Genomic DNA, 23,987 nt, shown 5'->3' on the forward strand with positions numbered 1-23,987 from the left:
ACAAATAATAAGGAAAAAACAAAGACATTTTCAGCTGCAGTGACATCATCCATTCTGCTGTTGCCAGATGCATAATTTACAAAATCACTCAAAATTTTGCAAACTTCTTCATATTACAAAATTCTATGAGGATGTGGTTTTTGCCGAAAGATTTCAATGAATTTGCGCAGCAATAAACTTTCAACCAGAATAAAATCCTTTTTATATTACCCTTGAATCCTAGAATCAGGTTAAATATCAAACTCTATCAAATATAATGCTCTCATTATAGTTTCAGTGAGGTTTATCATAGTTTGCCAGAAACATTTCGCACAAGGTTAAAAAATCACCATCAGAATTCTTACCTTAAATTCTGAAATTGATGGTCTCTGGAAACTGCATTTTGGAGGCCATTTCAAATGTCATCTTTCATGTGTGATAATATGTGCCATATATTTTCATACTTTGGCAGTCTTTCAATGTTTTGTGGCTGAAAATGTGATAGTATGCTCATATCATCTTCATTACCACATGTGCTCCACCAAATCACTTGATTATCAACAACTTTTTGACTGTCACTTCAAAAAAGGAATTTGTTTGTCATGTGCTGTAGTTTGTCCAAAATTGTCTTGTTCCATTTCCTGTTACTCTCTGCATGACCCAAACGTGTGGGTGCAAAGAAAAATATAGAAAGTTTGTTAAAAGGTTGATAATGTATCTGTTCATTCAGATATATGTCATTCAACTTTAATGGCATAGCTCATGTACTTCCGATAATACTGTAGGTTTGTTTAGTATATATTATAGACTGAACTGGTTTTGCTTTCTTTTTCTTTGTGAATGATGGGGATCGGAAGAGGGGTGGGACATGGATTACAATCTAAAACAATTGTACCAGAAGCACACTGAGTTGTTTTCTTTATATCATGTGTGATACAACTAGGTTTAAACATGATGCCATGTTTGAATTGACCTTTATCAGACTGGAGGTAGTGAGAAGAGTAACTAAGGGTGAGAACATGGTTATCCTCCTCTCCCCTGGCCTCCCTCTCCCCTGTTCCCCCTCACTTGCAACTGTTTCATTCATGTCGATCTGGAAGGATAAAGAGTAGTTGACAACACCCTGAATATTACTTCCATGTACTTTCTTAGGAACCAAACTAGGCTGTCTGCTGTATAAGTAGGTTTTGGTTTTCATGGGATACCTGGTATGAAATTTGTGGTCTACAGACCTACTTCACAGCTGGGGGTCTGGTCTAGATTTTTGGAAGTCATAAGTCCTGGATAATATTTCGTCTCTTCGAACAATGTAACAATGGCGTAACGAAAGGAGATGGGATGGGGTGCATTGGCCGATGAACGAACTCTTTGATTAGCAGGTTCATAGCTTGGTCAAAAATCATACCTTTTAATTTAGGCCTGAAATCGACGAAGCTTCCCGCTTTATTAAAACTTGACGTCTGGTTATGACTGTGATTCTTGAGATTTCCCACTGTGCATTGTGAAATCGCATGCGGCAAAACATATCGCCCATGAATACTTTTATGGGCCTGACAATATCTATATATCGTTAAATATTCTCACCCATATCTCCTCGAATTTGATTTGAACCATTAATTTCATGAAATTCTTGTCTCTCCGTCGTACCATATTAACAGCACCGGCCGACGAGGTACCCGAAGGAGAATATGCCACCGATGACCCTTCCACTGCCTACTTACCACCGATGGGAAGGCCAGGGGATACAACCAGCCCCCCTGGACCGGCGAAGGGTCCCGAGGATGTCGACGAAGGTAATCCTGATTTGGATTTCGTCTGTTTTAGTTTTCCACTGCAAATATAGTCATAGAAGTAGATGAAAATGTGCTACATATAGTTGTTAAGCAAAAGTTCCAGGAAGGCTTGGGACCTTATTAAGTAAAGGTAGAAAATGTATTAATAATGTATTTTGTGTCTTCCTCATGTAAGGGTTATAATGTACATACTACTCCGGCACGTACCAAGGTAATAAATGAAAAAAAAATTCCAATTTACAAGGAAACTTAACGATGATATGCTTCCTCCTATTATTTGCAGGTATACATAACTTTTTTACTGGTCAGTTTGCAATCATCGCCATCGTGCTAGGAATTCTGCTAGGACTCGTGGTCATCTTTGCGTTGTCCTTTGTGGTGTATCGCAGGAAGTACAAGAGTTTAAAGAGGAGGGTGCCATCCATCTGGTACAACGGTGGCAGGAACGCCCAAAACATGATGGTGACCAACGGCGGCTCTAACGGTGTGCTTTGCGATGGTGAAGCCAAGAGCCGGACCAACCCCACCTACCAGATAACTCACCCCGGGGACACCCCAGAGTACCATGTCATCGATACTAGTCAGGAGGACAGCGGAAATGAAGAAGACTTGGGTAAGCAAGGATATAACAAATTAACCCCTTTGCAATTACATCCCCCTCCCCTGCCTTCCCCCCCCCCCCCCCGTAACATGATTTGGTTGGAAATTTGGGTTGGCTGTCATCAAAAACATGGTGGGTTATATTGACTTCACTGGTTACCTCCTTATCTCCTCATATCACCAGTATTCTCTCTCTGCCATGTTAAAAGTACCATATTAAATTAGTCAGATTAGGGTGAGCTGTCGTCGAAAATGCGTGTGCAAATTTTAACATCGTGCAAAAACCCTTTCATTGGTAATCAATCACTAATTCCTGTAGTTGACTGTTTTGCAAGCGAAATTTTAGATGATTTACAGTTTTATCACTGACAAATTTGTTTACGTATGATAATCATTTCACGTGAGGTCAATAGAGGGTTATGTTTTCCTTGTGTGACTGCTTTGTTGTTTGTTAGGAGTTGGCTGAATGAACTTTGTGCTAAACTTAGTTGTCCAGCCATTTTCATTCATGAACCTTTGCTTTGAAGTGACTTTAATTAATTGATTTGAAGAATTCTTCAAATATTATTCATTAATAAAATCCAATAACATTGTAGATCATTAGCTGGTCCAGTTAACTTTCATTTGAAAATAATGAATTTGAAGTCCAAACTTTTTGCTCCTTCCCACATAGTTTATTATGTTATGAAAAGTATTTGCGCAACAAAATTTGGAGCATAGATCTAAGGATTACACCTTCATGTATATAGGAGACACATTGACTTTATGTCAAACCAAATGTGTGACCCTAAAATTGAAACTTAAGCACATGAAAAAATTTATCAGAGTTTTTTCACTATTTTGTAGTCATTTCTAGAAAGACATTCTCAAGTTGGTATCACATGAGGTAGTGTTATTCATGAACTATTTCAAATGAAGTGTATCTGTACTGGAGGATCAGAGACAAATATTTCTTAAAAATAATATACGTATCACTATAGGCTTTCAACGTGTAGGCTACATATCTGTGTACTCAGATCTATGTTAGGCTAGTTTTGTGGGGGGGGGGGAAATAAATTCATTACTCAACTTTACTAAATTCTTTTTACTTACAGTATTTTAATATCAATAATTTTTTTTATGCTTTTTGCCTGTTTCTGACATTGGTTACAATAATGTTTCAGTATGTCAAAGACCAATTCCTTTGATACAGAACACTATCTTAATGTTAACATGTTCCACTTTGATTGATAATGGATTTAATGTTTGCTTAATACTAAAATGGTTTATTGAATTTATTGTCTGAGGGGAGGAGGACTCCGAAAGACACAAGCACCCCCTGAAGGCTTCTGAGTTAATTCAGAGATGCTTCTTCATGCTTTGAAATCTCAAGTGTGTTTTTTTCTTCTTCTCTGTAAACTTCTGATGCCGTTGCAGCTTCGGAATATGACAGACTATATGCTGAGCCTGAAATATCAGGGGACGCCAGCCTTCGGGGCAAGAGCTTACTACAGCATTATGCAGAGACGGACCTCTTGAATATTCAGGGAGTTTCCGGTAATACCATCTATGGCGTACCAAACCAATGCATGGAGTTACTCAACAACAGTCATCTACCCTGTTCGGAGTTTCCTCGGAAATATCTGACATTTTTGGAACTCTTAGGAGAGGGCATGTTTGGAGAGGTGAGTCGACTATGAGATCTCTCTTCTAACCTTAAGAATGCAATTATAATCAGGGATAAATCCTGCCGGGATGATGAAAAACACATGGCATATTTTGGCAAAGTTTTGATGCTAATTTCTCTTAATTGCTAATTTCGCTAATTTCACTAATTTCTTGTAAACTCCGTATTACAAGAATATTTTCTCAGGATTATCCATTATGGTCTGAAAACTATATTTTTCTGAATTTCTCTCAAGTGACTTTCTGATCACAACTCGTTCCCTACCATGCATATATAAATATTACAACTTCACACTGCATATGTAGTAGCTCAACATTTCCATTGCAGTGCACACCATAACTTATTGAGGAGCCATGACCTGCTTGTTTTGTGTGGATTATGCAGTTGTGTTATGTTCATAGCAGCGTTATCTCATAAATAAACCCAATTCTCATCATCTTCAAGAAGCATCATCGGACTTACTGTAAATCGTATTAAGACGAGGTCGTTTCACACTTTTGGACTGATTATCTCTTCATTCATCAATAATTTGTTTGAATCAACCAAACGTAAACCACTCTTTTTGAGTATATATATGTAGACTCACTGTTATACATCATACTATACACCAGGGTCATGTGATTGATCACATGGTTTCCATATTTGGCATGTCACAGTATTTCATTATTTATGACAATGACTCTTCACATGCTTTTACCTTCCTCTGTGTCTAACATATTGTAAGATCTTACTGTGATGAGAAATTAAAAGTCTTTCACTGAATCTGATGAAAGGATAAAAAAAATGTAAAAAAAACCTTTTTGTAGAAAACCTATTTCAGACAATGATTAACAGCTTGTGTATTTCTGTGGAAGGAGTTTCAACTTACAAGGTAATAATTGTAGGGTACACATGGTATAACAGTTATCACCGATTTGTCTTATAACACATCCCGTGTTGGAGATATATTTAACAAAATGTGGCCAAAAATGCTGTTACAAAAAGTATGGTATCTTCTTGCACCCCCCCCTTCCCCTCAATCTCCACCTCTTGCTTCATTGAGATGAACCGAAGTGTTAATAAATAATCCATGCAAGACTCAATTTAAGTGATATCATCCATATGCCTGTTGGTTCTCTTTATAACCTTGCTCCTGCCCCTCCCCCCCCCACCCTGTCCTCTTACATACCAATCATTCCGTGAAAGAGCAGTTTTACCATCCTTAGAACGTTACTTTTATATTATTACGTTAGCTTAAGATAACATTTCATGTATTACTGAAGGTCTTTAAGACAATGCAATTTGGTAAAAGGCTTTTGTATTTGCTGAGAAAGAATTTGGTGATTTAATTGAACAAATACTTTACTATTGTTATGATCATAATCAATAACATTTCTCAACGAGAAAGAAGGATGTGACCTTCACATGGTGTCAGCATTTGTCATGACACTCAGGGCAACAAACAGAAACAATATTTTGTGCTCCAGTCTTTTTTTTCCGATCCATCATGATACCCAAAGAGTAAATGAAGCAGAACCGTCCGCTTTAAGCTGTTTGTTACTCATTCCCCCTGTGGACTGTTTCTTGTCACCTAAATTTGTCCCTGTGAAAGGTAACAGCAGAAGATATAGTGTTGAATGTAATTGCAGAGCCCCTCATTTATTAAGGCATCTCCCTAGCATGTATCCTTCTAGACATCTCTTCATCACCCTTCATAAAAAGGAGATTTAAAAATACCTTCCCCAAGATTAACGACGATGTTTTATCTAGTTTTACGCGCATATCATTGGCTAGATGCGATGATGGAAAAATGGATCGCAGAGAGGCAGGAGAAATGATACCGTTCTCCTCGAACCGAGAGACAACTAAACTTTAGTAGCTTATAGAAGGGAAGGAGTATGAGCGCATCAAGGGAAGGAGGGGCAACTAATGGCTCAGGGTTATGACCTGATGACCTTAATGACCTGAGATAATGAGTTAATAAGATAATGAGTTAATGACGTGAGATAATTAACCCTGCTTTTGTATCATCGTCATACCCCAAAGTTTTTCCCATTTTCCCTGTAATTAGCAATTGCTAGGTTTTTACTGCAGTATATTGTATTTGGCCATATATCAGGAATTTAAAATGGTTAGGCACTGTTACCTGGGTACTGTAACTGGGGCCATGTTACTACGTACCATGCAACAAGTGCACTTTCAATGCGTGAAACCCTGAAAAAGTTATCAGATTTTTGGAAAAAGTTATCAGATTTTTGGAAAAAGTTATCAGATTTTTGGAAAAAGTTATCAGATTTTTGGAAACAGTTATCAGATTTTTGGAAAAAGTTATCAGATTTTTGACTGTCACTTTGCTAGGCAAATTGGTTACTGTAGGTTCAATTCAAGAAACATGTACACAACAAATTGTGTACATGTTGTTTAACTGTTATAACAAGGAATGAATGTACAAATGAAATCTATCTTGTCAATTTAAAGCAAAACTGAATCCCAAAGTCAGAAATTGTTACTATTTGAGTCAATTATTTTTGCCTACAGGTTCATTTGTGTGAAGCCAGACATTTAGAGGAATACCTCCCTAACAACATGAATCTAGAAACGCCCTCGCAGCATGGCGGCGGCACCCTAGTGGCAGTCAAGATGCTTCGGAAGGATGCCTGTAAGAATGCAAGGTTTGTTAATTGTTTATTTATTGATTGATTGATTGATTCTTTTGCCATTCATATATATGAAATACGAACACAATGAAATCACTTTCTTGTGGGTTCTTTGGACAAACACCTTCTTGAATTTGGTGCTTGTTGCTGTAAAGAACAAGTCTGGGGAAATGTGACTATTTGTCATACTATATCCTTATTTTTGGATTTTTAAGTTTTATGTGTGTGTGAGTGCATGTGGCACTTGCTCGTACACGTTCTTACTTCAGCAGGATAACTGGGGTTCATTATCATATTTGGTATGTATAGGTCCCCCTTAGGTAGAAATGTTTCGCGATTATTGTTGGTATTGGTCAAAGGTTATTTGAGGTCACCATGGGTCAAAGTCTAAAAACATTGTTCACATAAGATATCAAGAAGTACAAGTTGCAGGAAGTTCAAACTTGGTATGTAGCTTGCCCTTGGTGAGTAGACAGATCTGTAGTATTTTTCATGAATGTCAAGGTCAGTTGAGGTCAACAGTGGAAAAAAAGTATGGCAACCCCCCACCCCTTCATTTTATGTATAATTAATATTTGTTATATTATAGAACATTGAAAGTTTGGATGACTCATATTCATAAGAATAACAGTACCCTGATGTTTTTACAGTATTATTATTATTATATCAGCACATTATTCTTGTTGGCATGTTAATAACAGGATAGGTTTCATATTACCTGAATTTAGAACATCACATTACAGTCAAACTAAATTTGAACACAACTAACTACCGAGCTATATGCACAAATGCGACCCAAAACTGGTAGCAACCGATCGGGGAAAGATTTACTGGTTATTGGTGTGACACAAGTACTGTTAGCAAATCTATCCAAATACTATGAGGCTTCAGTAATAGTATTTGCTGTGCAAATGCCGTGTTTCTGGTTACAATTTGCTCTTTCAAAATCTGTCCATTTGTCATTTCCTACAGCCGACTGTCTACGATTTGCAGAAACCACTGAGCAAACTTGAACTTGAGATTACAATTACATTACTAATCTCTGAGTTGTGAAATAGTCAAAGAGTTTTCTTAAGGGAGCAATAAACTTTTTACTTTAGTGGTCACCAGGGAAATGCAATATTACAGAATTTCAATCTCATAAAGAGAACAGACTGTTTGAGGCATGTCTGAAACTATTTCATGTTTGAATATATATAGTCCCCTGTGATACTTGTCTATTAATACTAGTGGGATTCCTTTGTGGGTATTAAAAACTGCCTGCCTTCACAACAGGTTGTATATTAAAGTAAAAGAATAGTAATAAAAAAAAAATATGATGGTCGGAATTTGATTTAAAGCACATTTTGCCAGTGAGGGTTGTACTTGGAATTTAGAGCTCGTAAATATTCTACGTTGGTCTGTGACAGGTCTTGTTCTTCTCTGTAATACCTTGAAGACTTTGGTTTCATCTCCCAAGGAGTGGGTTTAAAGAACTTCTAAGAATTTTGAGAACTATTTAGGATTATCTTTCTGTATCTTGATTGTAAGCTACAGGAAGTGCGTCCTCCTTTCTGAGGACTATTCATCGGTTCTTTTTTGACTGGGAGAAGTCAGTGATCCTCATAAAACCGTAGGCACCAAACTTTGATATGTGGATACATTAATCTAGACGTCTATTCAGCGTGACATTTATCAGTCCACATGACATTTCATTTGCACTTTCAATTGCTGGAGATATTTCCCGATAAATAACCGAAAGCTCATCAATCAGGATGGCTGGCTGGCCGGGGTTATCTAGTCTTTACACACAGCCTTAATAATACAGATACCACATACATGTGTGACAACAGAGAAAATACAAATAGTTCAAATAGTACATTTGACCTGTTCAGGTCTGATGCTGTATTACTGTAGCATGAGGTGTCCTCAATGCTTGACAAATTTGTTAGGTACAGATGGCCGAGATGGGTTTGGGAATTGATCTTCTTAAGGATGTCTGTTGTTGATAGGAAGTTTATGAGAATATTGGTTTGTCGTTGTCGTCGTTGTTGTTTTTGTGATAGTGTTGCTAGAAGAATGTGGATCAACATTGAACAATAATAAATAAGTTGTGGAAGAAGCTGAGATCATGATCATGATGATGATGGCGATGATCATGATGTATGTATTTTAGATCCTCCTGTAAGCAGGAACTCACGAAGAAGCCAATGAGGCTTATCAAAGCCGCAAGTTGACCGAAGTCAGTCGCTTAGATTCACATTTAACGTCCATGATTATGAATTGTCAATTGTCAACAACTCTGTAACTGGACGACATACATTAATCTGGGAGTGACTCGAACCGGGGAACTTATGATTGTAAGGCACGATGATGCTGACAATGATGATGATGATAATGATCAAGATGATGATGATTATAATCCTCATGATGATCATCTTGAAGATCATCAAATTCAGAGTATCATAGCTATGTTAAACTTTACAGATTGATATTCAAAACAAAATTAGATATAAAAAGGAGACCACCTCCAGTAAACACTTCCTATGTTATTGGACTCAAAAAGTTAGTTTTAAAGAAAAATTCACCAGCTAAAAATACAACTGATGGGACATTGATTGGTGATGAACTTTCTCAGATTTTGATATTGTGGCCTCTTGGAGGCTATTGGTGAAGGGGGGGCCAAGGACGAGGGAGTAATTCTTTCCAGTTTGAGCCCAGTTAAATGAAATTGAAAGAAGAGGATAAACAAGATGACTGATCATTTGGACTTTATCTTCTCTGAAGATATGGGGAGCGGGAGGGGAGGTTTGGGGGGGGGGAGAATTTGAAGTACAAATATTAAGAGCTATTTACCCCTACATACAATACCTTATCACTTACCATGTCAAAAATTAGTGTAGCCTCAACTGTTGGTAAGCCTTGTAATTCTGTTTTTGAAATCAGTTATATTGTGGTTAGAAGTATAGTGGCATTCCTGTGGTTTTAGAGATTAAAGGCTCCTTTAGGGGGATGGATGGATGGATGAAGAATGTTTCTTAGAATTGGCTCTCCTCTTTGACCTGATTGCCACTTGTTGCTAGCTATTTGGAAGTTGTATGGATTTGATATGGTGATAAGGGTTCCAGATTGATTTATAACATTATTTTCTGTCTGGAACTGTCTGAATTGGGAAAAATTCTAGGAAACCAGATAAAGACACCAATCTGTCCAGCCAAGAGTGGTTTGTTTCTGCAGAGACAAGTTGATTTAATACTGCAAGGAGGAGAGGTCAGTACTAGTAGACAGTGTACAGTATACAGTCAACCACAGGATAAACAGACAATAGACAAAGGGGGGGGATTTGGGGGGGGGAATGGGGGAAGGGAGGGGAGAATGGGAAAAGGGTGGAGGAACAGAGGGTGAGTAGGGTGGACTCTAGCTATGCATGCAAGGTGCATCACTTATACTAAGCTGTGACTTAATGATAAACCAGCTGGGATGGAATATAGTAGCTTGTAGTGGAAGGATTGCTGGGGGGTCAGGTTTGGTAGGGTGGTTATGGATTGGGGAAAGGGGTACCCAGAATACCTCACTTAGAAACTCTCAAGAATTGAAAGAATGTGTCAATACACTAACATGTTTTAATGATTAACTTACCGTGCCCAAGATGCTACATATATCCTAAAAAGTTTCTAAAATACTTTTCTGAAGATGCACCTAATTTGATGCCAAAATTTGTTCATGGTGGGGGGGGGGGCAGGGGGCTTAAATTAGCTTCTTGAATGCCTGTTTCTTTGTAACTAAAAAAAAATGCCTCAAAGGTCTCATTGAAAGTCAGATCGCAAAGTTCAAAGGAAAGCAGTGACATGTGAAACCAGTGCACAAAGGAAACCGCAGTCAGCCCGTCATTGTTTTGAGTACAAAAACATATCTTAGCTTAATAAACACTCTCACATTTTGTGAACAATTTTTCTCAGGATGTTACATGTATATGATAACAAAATCCCAATCTGCTTTCATTTTCCTTACGTTTGCAGGTCAGACTTCATGAAGGAAATGAAGATAATGTCGCAACTAAAAGATCCGAACATCGTCAAACTCCTCGCGGCTTGCACGGACGACGAACCCTACTGCATGGTGGTGGAGTACATGGAGAATGGAGACCTGAATCAGTTTCTCTACGAGAGCGAATGCGACTGGAATAGTAACGTCAACTCCAGCAACCTCCGGGGGGCGACAAGTTATAAATCTGTCAGGTGATAATTTAGTGACATATCAGAATAGCGCCACCAAGTTCTGTTCTTCATACCCTTAATTTGCATCTTATACTAGGTTTGGTGGTTTTTTTAAAGTTTTGAATTTTGTTTTCTTCAAATGCTAAGGAGCGAATAACATAGATATGAGATGTATAGATGGTTCCACCAGTTGCGTGTGCAAAAAGGGAGGAGGGTCGTGGCATGGATGCTCCACCCTCACCCCCCCCACTTACATTGTCCAGTTGGGAGGGGGTGTGGTAAATATGTTTGGTCAGATGATTGTTTAAAATTAAGTCAGGGAGGAATTTGGCGACTCCACGACCCATGATGTCCTCCTGTAAAGATTCATGCCCCGACCTAAATCAATCAGAGGGAATGCAGAATTCCCCCCACCCCCCATCCTTTGCATGTTAATGGTTCCCACTTGTTCCATTTTCTTTTTGGATTCAATGCAACAGAGATGACCATATCATCCATTATGTATGTTCTGCCTGACAGATCTAGTTAGTTTGCTATGCTAAGCATGTTGGGAAAGCAACAAGCCTTATAGATATAACAAAAAGTCTGCTTCTTGTGAGGTGGTTATCCAGATAAATGATTTATGACAGTTTGGATTTATGGCTCCAAGTTGGAAGGTGGTGGATTGCACCATGATGGTAAAAAAAACCTTTATTGCTTTAAGTGTGTAACCTGACTGCATCACAAGAAGCTAGTTTAGTGCTCTGTCGTCATTTGACCGAGCCTCTGGGTCATGTGACTAATTCAAACCACCAGTAGCCATGTTTGTTTGTAAGATATTACACCACTAGCCCATCAAAGATCCTTTTAACTTCTGAAAGGACATTGTATTGGTTGATTTTTGAAGATAAAAAAAAATCCCACACATTTCAATAAATATTTTCCACATCCCTTGTCTGATGCAACTTTTAAGCCATATGAAGTAAATTGAAGTCGATGATGGTAAGTAAATTGATAATAAAGAAATGTGTCATGGCTGATTCTGTACTATAGAGTTGTCTGTACAGAAACACTAAATTCAACTTTGATGTGTTTGCCCTTCTACAGCCCAGGTGCATTGATATACATGGCTGCTCAGATTGCCTCGGGAATGAAATTCTTAGCCTCGAAGAACTTTGTACATCGGGACCTTGCCACACGGAACTGCCTTGTCGGGAAATCCTACACCATCCGGATCGCTGACTTTGGCATGAGCCGAAACCTGTATTCTGCGAACTATTACAGAATAGAGGGCAGAGCTGTCCTCCCGATCCGTTGGATGGCATGGGAGAGTATTCTTATGGTAAGTTATAGTGTGAATATCTATGAGCCAGGAACCAGCCAGTTGGGACAATTTCCTAATGCTAATACCTCTCTAAACTGTACTCCAAATATCATGCTTCAAAGCACTGGTATTGACAGTACAAACAGTTCCTAACCTTGATCTGATAGAAACATGATATTCATACTGCTCGTTCTGACAATAGGAGTGCTCTGAATCAGGACATGACACTACAGTATAGAAATATTTGTCCCATGTGGGTGGTAGGAACACCCAGTTATCCACACCCCTCGCTAGGAAAATATCCAAAGAAAATGTACGTGCTTTGTGAATTATAAATGTGTAGGAAGTGTCTTCTTTTGTTCATGGACATGCACTTTTCTATAGGATATATCAGCACAAGAAAAGCCTAACTTGTGATTGTAAGGATACCAGTGAGTGATACTTTGAATCTACTGAATATGCATGACTGGTTAATCTATGTAGATGGCAATTCCTTGCATCGGTCTGTATTTGACTTAACAGAGTCCTTGAGAGTGATTAGACCACAATATTAGATTTAAGTATTTGTGTTTCATAATTTGATGGTGACAAAAGATTAGAGAGAATTGTAGTGGGAGAGGGGGTGGGGTGGGTGGGCAGCAGAGGGTGAGAAGTGGCATCAGCTTTTCATCGCGTAGGTTGTTCATATCCTAGTTACACTCGAGGGTCCTTATGATGCCCTAGATACAGCAAAAAGACAGTCTACGGTTAACGACCTGACCAATCTAATCACTTCTTTTCCCCAGGGTAAATTTACCTGCAAGACTGATGTCTGGGCCTTTGGAGTCACCCTGTGGGAGATCATGTCCCTTTGCAAAGATCAGCCATACGCCCAACTCACGGATGAGGCGGTCATCGAGAACACCGGGCAGTTCTACGAGAGAAACGGTAAACCCGTCCTCCTGTCGAAGCCCGACCGATGTCCCAACGACATATTCGAGTTGATGAAGAAGTGTTGGAGACGAGAACCGGCCGAGAGACCCCTGTTTGAATTCCTGCACACGTTTTTGAAAGCAAGAAATATCGGCTACCAGCCACCATCTGTGGCGTGAGAGAAGGGCCCAAAAGTTGATCTGGACAGTTTTTTTAACAACAATTTTATTTTTGTATGAAAGAAACAATTTTTTACATTCACAATTTGTCATTCTTCCAGCACTGTGTAGAATCACACGTGATGCATGGAATTTGCAGTCAAGATCTTATGTCTTCTCTACGTGAAATCAATACGAAAAAAAAAATGGCTGTAGGATACTTTTTATGGCTGCGAGTTAATCAACACCTTGCCGTTCTTTATGTGAAATAGCATTTCAAGTTTTGGTCACAAAACAGTTTAGTAAACTACAGAGTATAAGAACAAAACAAAATGTAAGTAAAATGCTGCATACTCTCTGTTAATGTCAATCGTCTAAAGTATTTCTTTTGCAAAAAAGGAAGAAAAAAAATTGGTTTTTGAGAAAAGTAAAATAATGTATCATATTGGTAAGGCGTTAGACATTTTTTCATGTTTTTCCACTGGAATTGAAAGTTGCTTTTTGCTCTAAAAGCATTAAAGAACAGTGAGGAATAGATATGCCGCTTTATATTTGTGCAGTCTATTTTCAGTGTTTTCCATTTTGCCAGTATAAAACGCAAAGAAATCGTCACGGTTCTGTCATTATTTTAAATTAATTCTTGACTGTGGTCCAATTCTTTGAAAAGAGTCTATGATGAAGTAAAACTGACGTGAAAATCAAATCGTGCTCTGTGGTATGAAAAAAATTAATGAAAATGTTTTCTCTCAAAAATGTAAGACTTTGGGTTAAGCCGAAAAGCAAGAAACAGTAGTGTAAGTAAAACATAAATATTCTGACTAATGTATGAAAATTAAGTGATTTGTATAATTCAGAAAAAAGACATTTTTCTCATCTGTTAGAAACGGTGTTTGGAAATTTGTTCAGTGTCAAACTGTAAGCATATCTCAGTCTCTCATGGAAAAAAAGAAAGAAAAATGGAAGAAAAATAGGGATTTTGTATAAAATGGAAAAGGAAAATCTAAAGAAATGGTTTAAAAATATTCATTTAGGTAAAAATAGCTCTCCAATATTATGGATATCATCCATATCTAATAGTTTCCTATTGCTCATTTTCATCCTATCTTTAAAGAAATTGAAATAAACAGTATTTTTTGGGGGGTTTTATCGTTTTTAACTTGAACAAATTTGAATGTTTCTGGTTTTATGTGAGTTTTTTGTGTATCTGTAATATGGATACTATGCACCCAGTGCTGCCCAATGTATTGGACAAATGTAAATAAAATTGTTTGGAAAAAGTACTGGTTATTTCCGATGGTGTCCGCAGAGGTGAATGCTAGCATCGTTAACCGTCCGTATTGTACTAGCCTTACGATGTTATCTTAACAGTACGATAAATCCACCGAGAGATGAGGTAATACTTTCCGTTAATTATCTTGTAAATAAAGACAGCGACCTAAATGTAACTAGTTTAGTTTGTCTTATTATTTAATTTCATGAGAAAATGTGTGCAAGTTTGAATTGGTTCATTTGACTGCCAATATTATGTGACTTAAAAATGTAAAATATATAAAAAATAAAATAAATATCTGTTGCTTTACCTGATGATTAAAGAAGCAGGTGATTACAGGTGGGGCTAGACTTGTAGCACTGCTTGGTCATGGGAGCAGTAACTCCCCTTCTCTCCCCCTCCCCTCCCCTCCCCTCCCCTCCCCTCCCCTTACCTCCCCCTCCCACCATATTTAATTTGCCATGATGCTACAGGTACAATCCACTGTGCTTAAGGTGATGTCTGTACAAACTGGTACAAAGCCATAAAATGTGTTATAGATATTATTATAGCTTGACAAATGGTCACTGTTATGCAGGTAAATGTGGGCAAATCTTCCTGAGCAGTGCTGCTCTCTGATTGGTTATCGGCAGATGACTACGTTGAAATCTTTGAAATTATGTTCTGAAGTGTTGGCAGTGCAGACTTTATATTGTTTTGTACTTGTGACTCCATAGCGCGGTTTGTGGGACCACTATTAAGATACGTTAACAAGTTAACTATTGCATTACTTTGGAGAACCAGCTGGAAAATGCAGTCACATTACGACAATTTTTGAAGCCAAAAGTGATCCAAGTTGATTGACTCATTTGTTCATCTTTATTAAAAAACACATGTGCAGGCTGACTGGTATTGTGTTTTAACAGTATTAACAAATACTTCAAGCAAATCTATAATACTATAGCTAGAGACTTTAGTGACAGTATTTACAGTGTAAATGCAGTGTTTCTAGTAATCCCTTTAACTCTATTAAAAAAGTTCAACTATTCCCTAAGCAGATGGTTAAAAGAGGTCATAGGTCACATTTTGTAATACTTACAAGAACTAATACTTACTGATTGACTCGTTTGTTCATCTTTATTAAGAAACACATGTGCAGGCTGACTTGTAGTGTGATTTAACAGTATTAACAAATACTTCAAGCAAATCTATAATACTACTGTAGTACTATAGCAAGAGACTTGGGTGACAGTATTTACAGTGTAAATGCAGTGTTTCTAGTTATCCTCTTAACTGCTTTTAACTCTATTAAAATAATACAACTGTTCCCTAAGCAGATGGTTGAAAGAGGTCATAGGTCATATTTTGTAATACTTAAAGAGCAAATAAAATCATTAAGCCGACCAATTGAATTAACTGGTGCAGCTCAACTTATTATTGAGCAAAGATGCTGTTAGCTTAAAGCTGGCTTCCCAGGGACCGAGAAAGAAAAAGGCAACAGTTCTTGCGGTTGAACCAGGACTGCAGTTAAAATTATAGGTGAAAATTAATGTCATCTACTAGACCATTAAAGTGTAACTATTTTCTTTTACTATTAATCAGGCATGAGACTCTTCCGCGGAAACGCGGATTTCAGATTATTTTTTTTTTCATTTTCGCGTTTTTTCTCGTAATTCGCGTTTTTTATTATTTATTTTTTTTTGATTTTTTTTTTGATTTTTTTTTTTTTTGCCGAACATGCTGGACTGTGAAGGGAAGGAACACCAAATTTGACCAGTGGTGGAATCAAGTAGCACAAAGCAAGCAAAAAAGCCATTTTTTGGTTCAAAAAAGCTAATGGATAAATTATACAAGCAGAAATTCCACACTTTTTTGGCGAGTTACGTGATGTGATAGATTCCATCTAGAGTCCACCATTTTGCATTTAAGCCCTCCTTACCTGACAAAAAAATTCTAAAGGGGAGGGGGACACCCCCTCCTCTTAAACCCCTCCCCCAGGACGGCGATCGATAAATTTCAGATTTTTTTTCCCCGGCTCAGTCTCATCCCTGATTAATACAGTACTAACATAGAGATACACATATGTTTTGGTAGTGTATTGTGTAAAATAATAAAGTATTGTGTGTGTGTGTGAGTATATGTGTGTCATTAAGATGCATGTTGTTTTAAAATGCTCAGCCCTTCAAAGAAGGGAAAAGTTAATTCATTTGTTGTAAAAACCTTGGTAAGTCTTCATTAACCCACAGATTGTTGTTTAATACTAATTTAATTTGTTATCTGTTATTATGTACAATCTTCATTTTTACCGTGAGACAAGTGCTGATATTTGTCTGGTACCCTCCCATACCTCTGATGAAACTATGTAATATTATGTAATAGTATAACTATGTATTAATATGTAATAGTATAAATATGTATTACTTTGTAATAATATACCTATGTATTACTATGTATTACTTTGTAATCGTATTACTATGTAATGGTATAACTATGTAATACCTCCCATTGTTATTGAAGACAATGGTGGCATCGGGGAAGTTACAACAAACCGTTGTAAATCTTAAATGGATAACTGGATACAAGGAAAGAAGAAGGGTTTTTAATTTCTTAAATGAAACAAGTGTGGACAGTTGGACAAGTTTAGGCCTTTCAGCAGAAGTCAAAGGAGCACATGAGGAATTGATGGGTTATTAATTTACAGTAATCTGCAAGGAATGGAAGGTTAAAGGGGAATGAGTTGATATAATCAACATTTGGGGACAGTGCGTTGCACATGTGGCAGAAAGAGTACATTGCGCTGACTTGAGAATGAACATAGAGAAGATATCCCTGTCCTATGCATAGCTCCAGTTAGCTTGTTAATGCCATTGGAGAGATTTCCAATTTCTGTAAAATAACATCCCCACCTCTGCCAATCCACTACCCTTATTCCCTCTGAGTGTCTTTGGCTTGGCAGAGATGCCCCCCTTTCCTCCCCCACCCATCCATCATGTGAGAGTTATAAATAAGTTATCATACCTTGTAAGTAGTAACGGTAGTAGTAACGGTAAGTAAGGGTGTGAATTTTGAAGAAATTTGATCAGTCTTAGCTTGATTAAATTCCAGTAAAAATTCATGATGTATGTAATCTTGGAGGGGGAAACAAGATCTATTGCTTAATTTGTTATTGTTACTTTTTAAGTTTCTCAGTTTGATTTGTTACAGCTGGTCTGTATTCGTGCACTCGGTGCTACTGTTTGCTTTATTCATTTAACCTTGCAAAATATATGAAAAATTGTAAATTGTTGTATTTTTAAGCTTTGTATTGTTTTTAATAATCTTGTGATTGAATGTGTGCGTTTTATTTTATTATTACTTGAGCGTTACTGTGACGTTATGTAACAACCTCATCATCAAAATGATTAAATGGTGATAGTTCACATGTGACGTAACGAAATATGAACATTTACAAGGAATGCCTTCTAGTTTGAAAGGAGGCTCTAAACCTTGGGTTCGATGATATCGGTGAACATTTTTGCTGGAGGTAAAACATCTAAATTTTAGTTTTACTCAATAATTGACAAGAAAGGCAAACCAGAGTGGCAGATAGTTATGTACAAAGTTGTAATTAGAAAAAAAACAATTAAATAATGCTAACGATAAACAGAAATATTTTTTGAAATGGCGGTGTGATGTTGGTTCATAGAGACAGTCTGGTGTCTGTGTTAACATTCAGAACTCATGCAGTAGCTTTTTAAAAAAAAAAATTGATGTGGTGTTGATTTAACATTCATTCATACTTAGTAAAGATTCCTAAATCCTATTTGGTCCATTCAGGTCAGCTGACCGTGGTTAATCCTGTGAGTAACGCACGGTAAAATTACGGGGCATCACTTTAATAAATCTTTGGTTATATGCAACAAAAAATGTTTTGTTTCATGATTTTTCCCCCACACAAATGGTAGTGTATGAATGAACGGGGTTAATCAACGGTCTAGCGTGCGTTACTCACATGATTTATGCACTCCGGGTGTTAATGCTATCGCTGGATGCACTCGGGCTCCGCCTTCGTGCATCGCTTGCATTATCCCCCAATCGTGCATTAATCCTGTGAGTAACGCACGCTAGACCGTTGATTAACCTCTTATTTATATTGCAAACATAGAAATCAAAAGTTTGGGGAGAGAGGAATAAAAAAGAATGCTTTTAATAGTATTCTGCAAGATTGATGAAACTCTCTGTTGTATTGTAAACCATTTAGATTCATCTTTAATGTTAATTTCTTACATTCTTGTCACAATGCATATCTTTCCCGCAACAACTTTGTACAAAAATTCATTCAAGTTGGTATTGTTTTCAAGGTTTTGTTGTTGTTATTGTTAGTGCTGTGCTACTTCATCCTTATTTTTGTCATATCTGACTTTTCAAAATGAAAGTATTTTGAATCTTAATTTGAACTGTAGTCTCCCAAAAAGTGTGATTATTCATTATTGGTGCATAAACTTATTGTAAAGAAACATGCCCATATGGGCGGTCGCAGTGATTTTACGGTAAATCGTTCGCGCCATAAAGGCAACAGAAAATATATTTCTTTCTTTCGATTGCGACAGCTTTTCTCCATTTAACCCACCTGGTCAGAGTGCATTTAGAATAAGAAACATTGAATCTGCTTCGGAAGTTTGTTTTCCGAAATCCAACAGCAAACACGTATTGAGACTTTAACAACGGATAAAGGTGGAAAAAGGGGTGCAGTTCTGGAAAGAATTTTGCTGTTCAGAGTTTCCAAGCCGCCACCCCCTCCTTCCCTCGTGATTGTGGTGGGAGGGGGGGTGAGGATTGGGTAAGGATGGTGTCTGCATGCTGCTCATGCCAAGAACATTTACCTCTGTGGTAAAAGTAGGAAAAAAAAACTTGTGTCAGTGTAAAAACACAGACAAAAGGAAAAAAGATGTTAAAGACAAAATAATTGTTAATAGTTTGTGCTCATATCATTTATTCATGCAAGCATATGTTAACCCTTTTACAGGATAAAAGAAAGTTGAAATGAAAATAAAAATAGAACTCAAGGCTTACATTATAGATGAAGATGATGGATCAATTACAGCAATAGAGAGCAAGGCTGTTGGGATATGCCAGTGTGGTGTTAGTTTGATATACATCAGGTGGGGGGGGGGGGTGCCCTGACAGCCCTCATCTTAAGTCCATAGTATTGATAATCAGGTCTGTTGTTGTAGTAATAAAAAGAAGGCTGTTGGAATGCACCACTTCTGGTAATATTCTATATCAAGGAGGCACACCTGAACTGTACGCAGGCAGCATCCTAAATATAATGTCATAGATAGTCTGGTGTGATGCTGTAGTAATACAAACAAATCAGACAGTAAAAATGTTAGAAATGGTGTTTGGAAAAATGTGTTCAGTGTCAAACTGTGAGCATATCTCAGTCTCTCTTGGAAAAAAAAGGAGGAAAGAAAAATGGTAGAAAAACAAGGATTTTGTATAAAATGGAAAAGGAAAATCTAAAGAAATGGTTTAAAAATATTCATTTAGGTAAAAATAGCTCTCCAATATTATTGATATCATCCATATCTAATAGTTTCCTATTGCTCATTTTCATCCTATCTTTAAAGAAATTGAAATAAACAGTATTTTTTGGGGGGTTTTATCGTTTTTAACTTGAACAAATTTGAAAGTTTCTGGTTTTATGTGAGGTTTTTTGTATCTGTAATATGGATACAATGCACCCAGTGCTGCCCAATGTATTGGACAAATGTAAATAAAATTGTTTGGAAAAAGTACTGGTTATTTCCGATGGTGTCCGCAGAGGTGAATGCTAGCATCGTTAACCATCCGTATTGTACTAGCCTTACGATGTTATCTTAACAGTACGATAAATCCACCAAGAGATGAGGTAATACTTTCAGTTAATTATCTTGTAAATAAAGACAGCGACCTAAATGTAACTAGTTTAGTTTGTCTTATTATTTAATTTCATGAGAAAATGTGTGCAAGGTTGGATTGGTTCATTTGACTGCCACTATTGTGTGACTAAAAATGTAAAATACATAAAAAATAAAATAAATATCTGTTGCTTCACCTGATGATTAAAGAAGCAGGTGATTACAGGTGAGGCTAGACTTGTAGCACTGCTTGGTCATGGGAGCAGTAACTGCCCCTCTCCTCCCCCTCCCTTCCCCTCCCCTTACCTCACCCTCCTACCATATTTAATTTGCCATGATGCTACAGGTACAATATACTGTGCTTAATGTGATGACTGTACAAACTGGTACAAAGCCATAACATGTTTTATAGATATTATTATAGCTTGACAAATGGTCACTGTTATGTAAGTAAATGTGGGCAAATCTTCCTGAGCTGTGCTGATCTCTGATTGGTTATCGGCAGATGACTACGTTGAAATCTTTGAAATTATGTTCTTAAGTGTTGGCAGTGCAGACTTCATATTGTTTTGTACGTGTGACTCCATAGCGCGGTTTGTGGTATTGTGGGACCACTATTAAGATATGTTAACAGGTTAACTTTTGCACTACTTATGGAACCAGCTTGAAAATGCAGTCACATTACGACAAACTTTGAAGCCAAATGCGACCCAAGTTGATCAACTCATGTTTTCATCTTTATTAAGAAACACATGTGCAGGCTGACTGTTAGTGTGATTAACAGTGTTGACACAAATACTTCAAGCAAATCTATAGTACTATATCTAGAGACTTCATTGACAGTATTAACAGTGTAAATGCAGTGTTTTTAGCTTTCCTCTTAACTGCTTTTAACTCTATTAAATAATACAACTATTCCCTAAGCAGATGGTTAAAAGAGGTCATAGGTCATATTTTGTAATACTTAAAGAGCAAATAAAATCATTAAGTCAACCAATAGAATTAATTGGTGCAGCTCTACTACTTATTGTGCAAAGATGCTGTTAGCTGAAAGCTGGCTTCCAGGGACCGAGAAAGAAAAAAAAAGACAGTTCTAGTGGTTGAACCAGGACTGCAGTTAAAATTATAAGTGAAAATTATGTTCATCTACTAGACCAATAAGTTGTAACTATTTTCTTTTACTATTAATACAGTACTAACATAGAGATACACATATGTTTTGGTAGTGTATTGTGTAAAATAATGAACTATTGTGTGTGTGTGTGAGTATATGTGTGTCATTAAAATGCATGTTGTTTTAAATACTCAGCCCTTCAAAGAAGGGAAAAGTTAATTCATTTGTTGTAAAAACCTTGGTAAGTCTTCATTAACCCACAGATTGTTGTTTAAACTAATTTAATTTGTTATCTCTTATAATGTACAATCTTTGTGTTACCGTGAGACAAGTGCTGATATTTGTCAGGTACCCTCCCTTACCTCTGATAACTATGTAATACTCTGTAATAGTATAACTATGTATTACTATGTAATAGTATAACTATGTATACTATACAACTATGTATTACTATGTATTACTTTGTAATCGTATTACTATGTAATGGTATAACTATGTAATACCTCCCAATGTTATCGAAGACAATGGTGGCATCGGGGAAGTTACAACAAACTGTTGTAAATCTTGGATCGTGGATAACTGGATAGGAGGAAAGAAGAACAGTGTTTAATTTCTTAAATGAAATCATTGGAAGGTTGGACAAGTTTAGGCCTTTCAGCAGAAATTAAAGGAGCACATGAGGAATTGATGGGTTATTAATCAACAGTAAGCAGCAAGGAATGGAAGGTGAACGGGGAATGAGTTGATATTATCAACAAGTTGGGGACAGTGCCTTGGACATGTGGCAGAGAGAGTAAATTGCCCTGACTTGAGAATGAACATAGAGAAGATATCCCTGTCCTATGCATAGCTCCAGTTAGCTTGTTAATGCCATTGGAGAGATTTCCAATTTCTGTGAAATAACATCCCCACCTCTTCCAATCCACAACCCTTATTCTCTCTGAGTGTCTTTGGCTTGGCAGAGACCCCCCCCTCCCACCCATCAACAATGTGAAAAGTTATAAATAAGTTATCATACCTTGTAAGTAGTAACTGTACCTCTTCTAAAGTATGGGTGTGAATTGAAGAAATTTGATAAGTTTTAGCTTGATTAATTTCCAGTACTAATTCATGATGTATGTAATCTTGGAGGGGGAAACAAGATCTATTGCTTAATTTGTTATTGTTGGTTTTAAAGTTTGATTTGTTACAGCTGGTCTGTATTCGTGCACTCTGTGCTACTGTTTGCTTTATTCATTTAACCTTGCAAAATATATGAAAAATTGTAAATTGTTGTATTTTTAAGCTTTGTATTGTTTTTAATAATCTTGTGATTGAATGTGTGCGTTTTATTTTATTATTACTTGAGCGGGAATTGTGACGTTATGTAACAACCTCATCAAATTTATTAATGGGTGATAGTTCACATGTGACATAACGAAATATGAACCTTTAAAAGGAATGCCTTCTAGTTTTAAAGAAGGTTGCTCTACACCTTGGGTTCGATGATATTGGTGAACAATTTTTACTGGAAGTAAAACATCTAAATATTATTCTTACTCAATAATTGACAAGAAGGGCAAATCAGAGTGGCAGATAGTTATGTGCAAAGTTGTAATTAGAAAAAAAACAATTAAATAATGCTAACGATAAACAGAAATATTTTTTGAAATGGCAGTATGATGTTGGTTCATAGAGACTGTCTGGTGTCTGTGTTAACATTCAGAACTCATGCAGTAGCTTTTTAAAAAAAAAATTGATGTGGTGTTGATTTAACATTCATTCATACTTAGTAAAGATTCCTAAATCCTATTGGTCCATTCAGGTCAGCTGACCGTGGTTAATCCTGTGAGTAACGCATGGTAAAATGACGGGGCATCACTTAAATAAATCTTTGTTTATATGTAACCAAAAATGTTTTGTTTCATGATTTTTCCCCCACACAAATGGTAGTGTATGAATGAACGGGGTTAATCAACGGTCTAGCGTGCGTTACTCACATGATTAATGCACTCCGGGTGTTAATGCTATCGCTGGATGCACTCGGGCTCTGCCTTTGTGCATCGCTTACATTATCCCCCGATCGTGCATTAATCCTGTGAGTAACGCACGCTAGACCGTTGATTAACCCCTGATTTATATTGCAAACATAGAAATCAAAAGTTTGGGGAGAGAGGAATAAAATAGAATGCTTTAACAGTATTCTGCAAGATTGATGAAACTCTCTGTTGTATTGTAAACCATTTAGATTCATCTTTAATGTTAATTTCATACATTCTTGTCATAATGCATTTCTTTCCCGCAACAACTTTGTACAAAAATTCACTCAAGTTGGTATTGTTTTCAAGGTTTTTTTCTTGTTGTTGTTATTGTTAGTGCTGTGCTACTTCATCATCTATGTTTTGTCATTATATCTGACTTTTCAAAATGAAAGTATTTTGAATCTTAATTTGAACTGGAATCTCCCAAAAAGTGTGATTATTCATTATTGGTGCATAAACTCCTTATATAAAAACATGCCCA

At 36.9% G+C, this 23,987-nt stretch overlaps 1 protein-coding gene across 7 annotated transcripts in view; it reads left to right on the plus strand.

The window, feature by feature from the left end:
* The window catches only part of LOC139963388 (discoidin domain-containing receptor 2-like), a 61,765-nt gene extending 38,606 nt beyond the window's left edge, over window positions 1-23,159 (plus strand). For 6 of the 7 annotated variants that reach the window (XM_071964089.1, XM_071964095.1, XM_071964092.1 and 3 more), the window contains 7 exons: window positions 1,638-1,772; window positions 2,056-2,385; window positions 3,789-4,036; window positions 6,556-6,689; window positions 10,673-10,891; window positions 11,957-12,191; window positions 12,959-23,159. In XM_071964089.1, the coding sequence (XP_071820190.1) occupies window positions 1,638-1,772; window positions 2,056-2,385; window positions 3,789-4,036; window positions 6,556-6,689; window positions 10,673-10,891; window positions 11,957-12,191; window positions 12,959-13,264 (1,607 nt within the window). In that variant the 3' untranslated portion in view covers window positions 13,265-23,159. The remainder of the gene's footprint in view (window positions 1-1,637; window positions 1,773-2,055; window positions 2,386-3,788; window positions 4,037-6,555; window positions 6,690-10,672; window positions 10,892-11,956; window positions 12,192-12,958) is intronic. The other variant, XR_011791577.1, reaches the window with a different exon arrangement.
* Window positions 23,160-23,987: the final 828 nt, after the last annotated feature.

The sequence above is a fragment of the Apostichopus japonicus genome, chromosome 22 (genome assembly GCF_037975245.1).
Source record: "Apostichopus japonicus isolate 1M-3 chromosome 22, ASM3797524v1, whole genome shotgun sequence".
Taxonomy (NCBI): Eukaryota; Metazoa; Echinodermata; class Holothuroidea; order Aspidochirotida; family Stichopodidae; genus Apostichopus; species Apostichopus japonicus.